This window comes from Artibeus jamaicensis, unplaced genomic scaffold (genome assembly GCF_021234435.1).
Source record: "Artibeus jamaicensis isolate MK-2021 breed Jamaican fruit bat unplaced genomic scaffold, CSHL_Jam_final contig_252, whole genome shotgun sequence".
Lineage (NCBI taxonomy): Eukaryota > Metazoa > Chordata > Mammalia > Chiroptera > Phyllostomidae > Artibeus > Artibeus jamaicensis.
The window spans coordinates 2,033,526-2,043,146 of NW_026521538.1; the positions used below are offsets into that span (position 1 = coordinate 2,033,526).

Below are 9,621 nucleotides of genomic sequence, written 5' to 3' on the forward strand. Positions count from 1 at the left end.
ATCTCAGAAAGGTCACGTTAGTTACCTGCTGGGCCATGTCTGCAACAGGAGGGTGCTGGCTTCCGGCTGCAGCCCTTGAGCCAGCCCCCAGGACTGAGATGTGTGCGCACATCCCGGAGACCCTGCGAACTTGGTGTTGTTAAAGCCAAATCTCTGAAAAATTTAGAGCATGATGGCTTACTCAGAGAAAAAAAGGAGTGGTTCCTGGGTGTCCTCGGGGAAAAATGTGCATGTACGCAGAGAGGGAAATCTTAGATAAGGTGGTTTAGCCAAGGGCAGGCCACGTGAGTGTTGCAGAACTGTAGGGCTCTGGTGGCTGTGATTCACGGGCAGGTTAAACACTGGTCATGGCAACCCAGGGCTGGCTCCCACAGTTCTAGGTGTGGGGCTGAGCAAGTTCATGTCTGCTTCTCCAGTTGGGATTATTTTTCTTTCTCAGTGAGCACGGCTGGTCCCCAGTCAGGGCGGCTTGGCAGGGAAACAGGAGAAAAGGACGGTCATCGGAGCTGGTGTCGTCCTCTGGGCTTGGCGCTGCACTCTGGCTCTTCCACCAGTTTCCTGAGGCCTCTCTTGAAGCAAGACCGTGCAGCTCCTGCAGAGGCCCCCTGAGACAGACAGGTGGCTGGCTTTTTGTCAGGGACTGAAGGATATAGAGCCAAACGCAGGGATGCTTTTCTAGGGGGCATCGTGGAATCCCAGGGAGGCAAATGCCCGCGTGAGCTGGGGCACAGAGAGGCAGCCGCCCTTGCCCCCACCAACCACCCGGCACTCTGGCCCGGATAAAACAGTCTGCCCCTTCTCAGAGCCAGCAGGGCCTGTTCACAGGACAGCCTGGGGACATAGAACTGTCTTGGGTGCCCACATTTGGCTCTCAGGCCCCCTTACAAGCACTGGCTGGGTATAGTTTCTGGGCGTCCAGCAGGTGGCACTGCCAGCAGCGCTAGGGGCAACCAGCGGGTCCTTTGTGCAGCCCAGCTGTCCTGGCTAAGGACCAGCTGGGCCCAAGCAATCAAGACGGGCTGGGCAGGCTCCTTGTTAGCCCCTGCTCTCAGGGTGCTGTGCCCTTTGGCTCCAATAGGCCAGAGGTTGTGGGGGGCAACTGTCCTTGCCTCCTCCTGCTCCCTGGGGCTGCCCAGGGTGAAGGTGACAGGTGGGGGAGGCAGGTGGAGAATTGAGCCAGTGAGCTCATGGCAAAGGCGCCCAGCAGGGCGGGGGTGGGTGCCCTGGTCTATAAAGCCCCTGTGGCTCTTTGGCCAGCAGAATCGGGCTATGGACGGCACCATGGCGGGCTCCGAGGCGGTGCAGAGGGCCACAGCACTTATTGAGCAGCGGCTGGCACAGGAAGAGGAGAATGAGGTATGGGCAAGGGTGTGGGTGCCTGAGGTGTTTCCGAGGGAATCCAGCTCCGCTTGTCAAGGGAAGGAAGAGACTGGCTGCCACACCTGTGGTGGGAAGAACAAATGTCCTTGGGGCTCCATTCCAGCCATAGGGTGCTCCTGGTGGAGCAGAGGGTTGCTGGCAGTGGGAAGCTAAGGCATCAGCCCCAAGAATGGAAGAATAGTAGGGTGGGTGAGCTATGCTGGGCTCCTCCGAGACCCTGCTCACCCGCCTGGGCCTTGAGACATGACAGGCCGCACAGTAAGGCAGCTAGGGAGCTGCCTGGGAATGTGGGTCCCTGCGATCCCCCGGTTTCTGCGTGGGAGAAGGGGACAGGAGAAACTCAGTGTTGGGTCACTGAAGAAGAATAAAGACTGGGAGCAGAGGGAGGGAGGGAGGGAGGGCGGGCCGGATGCTGGGGAAGGAAGCATTGTCTCCCCAGGACGGCAGCCGCACTTGGGGAGGCCTTTGGAGCATGGGGCTCTGAGCAATTGCATTTTCTCTGGAATAAAGAGATGGGAGAGGAGCGTGCGAGCTTGTCCTACTCCTCATTTTATTTTAACTCATACTTGACCTAGAGTCTGCTCTGCCAAGGGTCCAGTGCTGGGAGGAACGGCAGGACCAGTAAGCCAGCCCCTGCCTCCTTTTTACCAGCCAGCATGCAGTTTAGCCAGCACCTTCCAGGTGCACGGTCACCTGAGAAACAAAGCAGAGTGAGGGAATGGTGAAATGGAGGTGTTAATCAGAAGTGAGGGAGCACCAAGGGTGGGTGAGTCCTTCCGGCAGTGGCTCTCAAGCACGTCTCTATGGACAGGGTGGCATTGGAGCTGGGCCTTTGAGAGTGGTGGGTGGAGATTAGGACGAGGGAGGGTATGGGGGACAGGCTGGGGGAAAGACAGGTGTTAGAGTTTGGGTGCAGGGCAGCATGACTGTCAGGAGGAAGTCTGGTAGTAGGGGCCGAGGCTGGGAAGGGAGACAGGACGAAAACCAGAGAGGGCCATGGGAAAGATGCTTATTCTGTGGGCAGTGGGAGCCACTAAATGTTGAAGGAGGGAGGGTGGTGCCATCTGACCTGTTTTAGGAAGGCAGCTTTGATAGCCCTGAGAAGGACTTGTTGGGGGGGGGAAGACTGGCCCTAACAGGAAGGGAGGGAGAAGATAAGTCAGCTTTGAGGTAGACTCCATGCAACAAAGAGAAGAGGGGTGAATGGGGTGAGGAAGAGGGAAGCAGCCAGATTGCAGTGGGGGAAGAGATGACTCGGGGAGGGACGGCAGGCCTGCAGGGAAAGAGCTTGGACCGAGCCTGCTGAACCCTGGCCTGGGCATCCTGTGTGTGCAGGAATGCCACTTCCCACTCCCCAGGGCATGTGCATCAGTGCTGGGCAGGTGAATCATGCCACTGTGACATTTTTGGAGTGCTGGACACAGAGACCTTTAGCAAGGGGACGGAGCAGTCCTCATCCATTCATTCATACAACAAATATAGCAGCAGGGCTCTCAGGACTCTGGGTGCCACAGAGCCAGCCGTCCTGTTGAGTCTATCCTGGGTCCAGGCACTATGCAAGGTATCGTACAGGCATTCTTCCATTCAATCTGTACACCATCTATCAAGTAAAGTGGAAGTTTTGTTGTGTTTCACCAGCTAGCACCCAATGCAATAAGCATGTACTGAGCACCTACTGTATGCCAGCCCACAAAGACAAATATGAAGCTGGGACCATAGAGTCTGAGTAAGACATGATGGGCATTAGAGTCCCCAGTTGTTCCCATCAGCCCCGAGCCCAGCGTGGTCCTCAGAGGAAAGCCTCTGTCCAGCCTGTGCCTTCTTCTCGGGGTGGGAGGGGAAGGATGATCCTGGAGACTGGCCCAGGGAATGAGACTCTGTTGAGAAGTATTTATCAGGTCAGGTCATCCCTGGGGACTTTGGGGTGGGCAGAGATGCTGGGCCCACCTGCAACCATCCATTCACCCATTCATTTATTCTCCAAACCTTGACTGAGCACCTACCATGTGTGAGGCCCTGTCCCAGATTACCAAGATGATTCTCTTCCCCCACCCTTTCACTGCTCCATGAGGAGCCCAGCCAGGGTCCCGCATGCAGTAGTGGCTGCAGCCCTAGGTCACCTCTTGTCCCTGGAGAAGATGCAGTGTTTCAGGAGAGGCCAGCACTGGGGAGACTTCAAACCGTATAAGCCCGACATGGAGGGGAGAAGCCAGTGGACAACAGGACCGCCCAAATAAAGACCTGGGAAATCATCCCTCAAAACAGCCCTTGAAGAGTGTAACCCCGGAGCTCAGTGGGAAATGCTGAGAAGGCAGCTGAGAGCTCTGTAAGGGCGGCCATGCCTCCCAGCCGCCCTCTTGATAAGCGCCCTCCAACCTTGCGAATGCTCTGAGCGCACTGGGACCTCAGAGATGGGGCACCACCTCTCCACAAAGGGTGGTTTCCTTTAGAAGACAGAGGAGGAAGTAGTCCAGGCAAGTCGGAGCCGCCCCTGGAGAGGAGAGTTGAAGGAGTTCTACCTGTAGTTTTACAGTGAGAATAGGGTAGAAGAGTCCACCTCAGGCTGGAAGCCGGGCACTTTGGGCACCCATCTCTTAGGTTCCCCAAGAGCAACGGTTTTTTACATGTTAGGATTTCACAGATTGGGGAAATCTGGGGGGAAAAATTGGCAGCGGACATTGATTTGCAAATTTTTATATTGCCAAGTAAGCTGTTTTAAAAAGTATCATCTCTTATCACAATTATTTCAGCAAAGTAAGTTTTTAAGGCCAAAAAAGTTTTTAAAATAATCTTGGTGCTTCAAAAAGTTAATATATGTAATTTCATGCAAACTCATTCCAGTAGCATTTAATTTTGTTTGTTGGGGAGGCAGGGACATCAGTGGGCAGGTGTTTGAGCTGGAGTTGGGCTGGGGGTTGAGGTGGAGAACTGAAACTTGCCCCCTTTGGGGGGTCTCTCCAGGAGCCCTGGTCTGGCCAGGGGCCCTCCAGGACCAGTGAGGAGTGGGGCAGAGGAAGGGCTCTGAGGCCACACAGGAGGAGGTCCTTGGAGTGGTTAGGGAGAGGCCACCTGCCTCCCCAGGCCCTGCAGACAGACCCTGGAGCACGCTCTCCTTGGCTTCTCAGAAACTCCGGCAAGAGGCCCAGCAGAAGTTGCCCATGGACATGCTGGTGCTGGAGGACGAGAAGCACCACGGGGCAGCTCCCAGCCTGGCCTTACAAAAGGTTAAGGTAAGTGGGAGAATCCAACGCCGGTGCTCAGGCAGCTGTGGCCTTGCTCCGCTGAGTGTGGTCCTCGCAGCAGCAGCAGCAGCAGCAGCAGCTCAGCACCTGGAAGCACATTAGCAGTGCAGCGCATACGCTAACCCCCACCCTGACCTGAGCCACCTGCATCTAGGTCTCATCTGCATCTCCTAGTCCTGGGAAGGAGAGCTAGACTTAGATTCTTTCTCTCTAGAAAGTCTCCCATCCTCCCCCTCCAAGCTTAGCTCAGCGGGCCCCATGTCCCCGCCATGGGGGTTGATGGGCCATGCCCACGCAGGGCCAAGAGCGTGTGCGCAAGACATCCCTAGACCTTCGGCGGGAAATCATCGACGTGGGTGGGATCCAGAACCTCATCGAGCTGCGGAAGAAACGGAAGCAGAAGAAGCGAGCAGCCCTGGCTGCCCAGGAGCCGCCTCCAGAGCCTGAGGAGATAGTAAGCCTCCTGGGAGGACACCCGTGTGGGCAGGGGAGCCCTGGAGGGCCTGGATCCCCACGCAGTGACCCTCCATGATGGCACTTATGCCCTCCAGACTGGCCCTGTGGAGGAGGAGACATTCCTGAAAGCAGCGGTGGAAGGGAAAATGAAGGTCATTGAGAAGTTCCTGGATGAGGGGGGTTCCCCGGACACCTGTGATCAGGTGATGTTCTCACCCACCCCTTCATGCATGCTGGCCTCCCCTTCAGAGTTGCCCCCCACCCCGCCCACCTGTGCACCTGCCTGAGAACAGGTGTTGAGTGTCCTTTGGGAGGGGCGTCCTCAGATTTGGAATTCCTCTTTCCTGCGCAGGAATTTGTCTAAATCCTTAAACCCTTTCAACGTGAACCCCATCCAGAGTACCAAGGGTCACGTGATTTTTTTTTAGGAAAGAAAGAGGAATGGAATCAAATAAAAAGAGCCCAAGACCAGGAGTTTGGGGCTTGCATTCCATCTCCTGCACTCCCTAGTCATGTGAGCTCTCCTTTGGCCCATCACCTCTCTTCTCCTCAGTTTCCTCCTTTGTAAAACGCCTGCCTCCCTCAGGGCGTATTATGGAGAGCAAAGGGCATAATAGTGCTTTGATAAGTGTTGAATGAATGAAAAAAACTGTAAAGCACATGCTAGGACATAACAGTTTTGTGTTGTATGTATATCATAGTCCTTTAACATTTTTTAAATTTTGTTACGATAAAATATATATAACATGGACTATGCCATTTTAGCCGTTTTAAGTGTACAATTCAGCAGTCTTGATTAGATTACATTTATAATATTGTGCAAAATATCAGGACTATTTTAAAAATGTTTCCATCACCCACCCTATTTTTTCTTGTCATTTCCTTGAAACAGCCTCTTTCTCACTGTGCAGGGTGCTCTCCCGCACTCGTAAACTGGGGTTGAGCAAATTAACCGGCACCTCCTGCAGCCTGCATTATTGTAGATTTAGATTACATATCCTTTCAATTTTTCAAACTCCAGAGTCTTAATATTCTTGTTCTATCTAAGCATCTCCGCCCTCTGAGCACTGTGAGGTACCGAGTACAAGGAATAAAAAAACAAGGGTTAAAAGTAGTAGGGAGCCTGATGTTTCATGAGACCAAAGCAGAAAGTCGTTGGGAAGGGAGGAAGTTCACTCTTTTCTTGAATCAGTAATCTGGGTGTACCTGCTCATCTGGGCCCTGGCTAGGCACTCGGGAAAGGGTCAAGTAAGATGCAGCCTGCCCTCAAACACTCTCTCACGCTGAAGGGTTGTCTGGGCGCCTGGGTTGGCTCTTGCCTAGAGGTTTCAAGAAGTTGATAGCACTTGAGCTGCATCTTGAAGGAACAGCAAGAATTCATCAAGCACTCAAGGGAGTGAGGGCCAGATGGGCATCCTGGGACACGGGGAGCAGCCTGTGCAAAAACCTGGCTTGATGTACTTGGAGGCAGTGAGAAGGTCGGAGTCTCCAGGGCAGAGAAGGGATCCAAGGGTGGCCTGGTTAGCGCATGAGGAGCTGGTAGAACACAGAAGAGGTGGAGACCCAGTGCGGGGTTCAGAATCAAGCTGGGGTACAGCCTCGGCCTCAGCCTCAGGCTGAGGGAGATGAGCTCAGGCCTGGGGCCAAAGGTCAGGCCTTGACAATCGCTATGGAAACAGTTCCGAAGGACTGCACTGCACAGAGCTTCCCTGGAGGGCCACATGGAAATCCTGGAGAAGCTTCTGGAGAGTGGAGCCACTGTGGACTTTCAGGATCGGGTGAGCAAGAGGGCAGGTATTGTATGGCAGGCGGAGGTGGGTCTAGACTCCCTCTCTATGTGACAGCCTGAGACAGCGACAGGCTGCCTCAGGAGCCAGGCCCCACCTCTAGTGCATTGGATGACCTTGGGCAGGCCCCATCTTCTCCTCTGGGAATCCAGCTTGGACTAGATGGGCCCCAAGGGTTTTTATGTTCTGCCTGATCCATTGTCCAGGCACTGAAGTGCCCCATCCCTTCCCTGTACCCTTCTCCTAGATACCTCCCTCCCCTTTTGGATGGGGTCCTTTCCCCCAGGGCACTTTCCCTGAAGCTCTGCAACTGGGTCCCATCCTTCCCTTCTAGCTGGACTGCACAGCCTTGCACTGGGCCTGCCGTGGGGGCCACTTGGAGGTGGTGAAACTCCTGCAAAGCCGAGGGGCAGACTCCAACATGAGGGACAAGGTGGGGCAATATGCTTACAGATATTGGAGTAGCTGCAGGCGGGGGGGGGGGGGGGGGGGCAGAGGGCAGAAAAGCCAGGAAAGGCAGGAAGGCAGTGAATGAGCCTGGTTGCTGGATCATTTCCATCCACTGCAGGCCCTCGGAAACCATCATCTGGGGACGGGAGCAGGAAGAGCAGCCGAGGGGGGAGAAGAAGAGATTCACTATCTTGGGGGCTTTGGGGCCACCACAGAGATGCAGGATTTGTTCATCCATGCAGTTCTTTATCATCCTTCTATCTGTCTACCCATTTATCCATCCATTCGCTTATTTATTCATTCATCCATCTTTTATTTATTTATTCCTTTGTATGTGACCTTGAGAAGTGACAGCCTCTGAGCCTCCGTTGCTCATCTGTAAAATGTCTTGCAGAGTTCTTGTGTAGATTAGGTGAAAAAAAGTATGCAAATTAATTATTTATTCAACATAAGGCTAATGTTTTATAAGCTTTTAGCATGCCCATCACATAGTCATCTTTCAATAAATGATATCTATTCTAATTATTAAAACAGGGCAGATAGTGAGCAGTTGCTCATAACTGGGTGAGAGGGGAATCATGGAAGGCTTCCCAGAGGAGGCAGCATGTAATGCTTCAGAACTAGGCCATTGGATAGGATGGTGAGAATGGTAGTATTCCTTGTCCCTTCAGGAATCAGGACTTGGAACTAGGACATGGGGAATGGATAACTCTAGAATCAAGACAGCCCGCCTCCCAAAGGCACACAGTCCAGGCCCCTTTAGCCAGCATTTCCTGCTTCCTCCCTACCCAGCTGCTGAGCACCCCCCTGCATGTGGCTGTTCGAACGGGGCACGTGGAGATCGTGGAGTACTTTCTGTCCCTGGGCCTGGACATCAATGCCAAAGACAGAGTGAGTGTCCGAGTTGTTGCTCGCCCATCCCCACCATAGGGGTTCAGGCAGCCCGAGGGCTCCCATGTGCCCATGTGGGCCACGCTGAGTGTCTCGCTGGCTCTAGGAAGGGGACAGTGCGCTGCATGATGCTGTGAGGCTCAACCGCTACAAAATCATCAAGCTGCTGCTCCTGCATGGGGCCGACATGATGGCCAAGAACCTGGTAAGTTCGTTCCTTTCCTGACTCAGCCATCAGTGTGCATGGCACTCCCAGGCCCTGTGCTGGGCACTCAGAGGAAACAGAGCTGAGCAGGGCCCAGCCTGCCCGCCCTTGGAGCACTTTCACAGCGGAGAGTCGCTCGGGGACCCTGGGGTTTTCAGGCCCACCCAGCTTTTCAATCCTCTCTATGCTTGTCTATGTCCAGAGAGCAAGTGCAGAGAAACTGCCTGGAGGGCAGTTAGGGAACTTCCCAGAGGCCCCCAGATAGACCAAAGGGGTCCTGACGTCCAGCCCCAGGGAGGCCAAAATCATGGAGGGAGAGAGCTGGAAGGAACCTAAGCACCTAGTGGGTGTGACCATTCTTGGCACACAGTGTTTGTTCCTGGTGTCCCTGAGTTCTCTTAGGACCCCATATCCCCTAGTCCAAGCTCTTCTTTGGGATGCAGAGTAATCATGAAAAGAGGGGAGAATGGTGGGGGGTGGGCGGTTCCCCATAAATCAAGAAAGACTGAGGAAATATGGGCAAGTCAGGAAGCTATGGGGAGGGTGTAAATGAGAACTTCTCCACCTTGACATTATTGGCATTTGGGGCTGGATAATTAATTCTTTGTGGTGGGGTCTGTCCTGTGCATTGAGGGATGTCTAAGCAGTGTACCTGGACTCTACTCAAGATGCCAGTAGTACCCGTCCACCACCTACCCCCACTTCCACTCCCCAGTTGTGATAACCAAAAGGTCCTCAGACATTGCCAATTGCTCCCTGTAGGGACCTGCTGGTATGGATGAGGGCACCTTCTGGTACAGCCTTCTGAGCAGTGACCTGATCTCCTCTTGGTTCCCCCAGGCAGGAAAGACTCCCACGGACCTGGTGCAGCTGTGGCAAGCTGACACCCGCAATGCTCTGGTGCACCCTGAGCTGGGGTCAGAGCAGAACGGGCTGGAGGGTGCTGCTGAGAGTGGGCGGGAGAGCCCCCAGCCTGTGCCAGCCCAGTAAACACTTGAATGGCCCCATTTTTCTGGGGAAGACCCAGGAGCACCCACAACCTACTGAAATAAAAAAGTCATTTTGCTATGTGTGATATTTATTTCTTTTTGAGTCTGAAATAGTGAGGAATGCAGGAATGAGCTGGGGAGGAGGGGACTGGGAGCTTTCTGGCCGCTTGAGCCAGCCCTGCTGTGTCTCTGCTTCTCCTCCTTCCTTTACCCTGTCACCC

At 54.1% G+C, this 9,621-nt stretch overlaps 1 protein-coding gene across 1 annotated transcript; it reads left to right on the forward strand.

Annotated features, from left to right (window-relative positions):
- The first annotated feature begins 1,235 nt into the window (after positions 1-1,235).
- On the forward strand, positions 1,236-9,479 carry ANKRD2 (ankyrin repeat domain 2). The gene is made up of 9 exons (XM_037138846.2): positions 1,236-1,356; positions 4,506-4,610; positions 4,921-5,076; positions 5,174-5,281; positions 6,758-6,856; positions 7,200-7,298; positions 8,108-8,206; positions 8,313-8,411; positions 9,252-9,479. Exons 1-9 carry the CDS (start codon positions 1,270-1,272, stop codon positions 9,399-9,401), a joined length of 1,002 nt encoding a protein of 333 aa, XP_036994741.2. The 5' UTR covers positions 1,236-1,269; the 3' UTR covers positions 9,402-9,479.
- Positions 9,480-9,621: the final 142 nt, after the last annotated feature.

Bases quoted from the DNA above. Each gene is read 5' to 3' on its own strand.
- ANKRD2 (XM_037138846.2), top strand. From the start codon at position 1,270: ATGGACGGCACCATGGCGGGCTCCGAGGCGGTGCAGAGGGCCACAGCA. The intron at 6,857-7,199 runs GTGAGCAAGAGG...CTTCCCTTCTAG, and splicing joins CTGTGGACTTTCAGGATCGG to CTGGACTGCACAGCCTTGCA. The intron at 8,412-9,251 runs GTAAGTTCGTTC...TGGTTCCCCCAG, and splicing joins ACATGATGGCCAAGAACCTG to GCAGGAAAGACTCCCACGGA.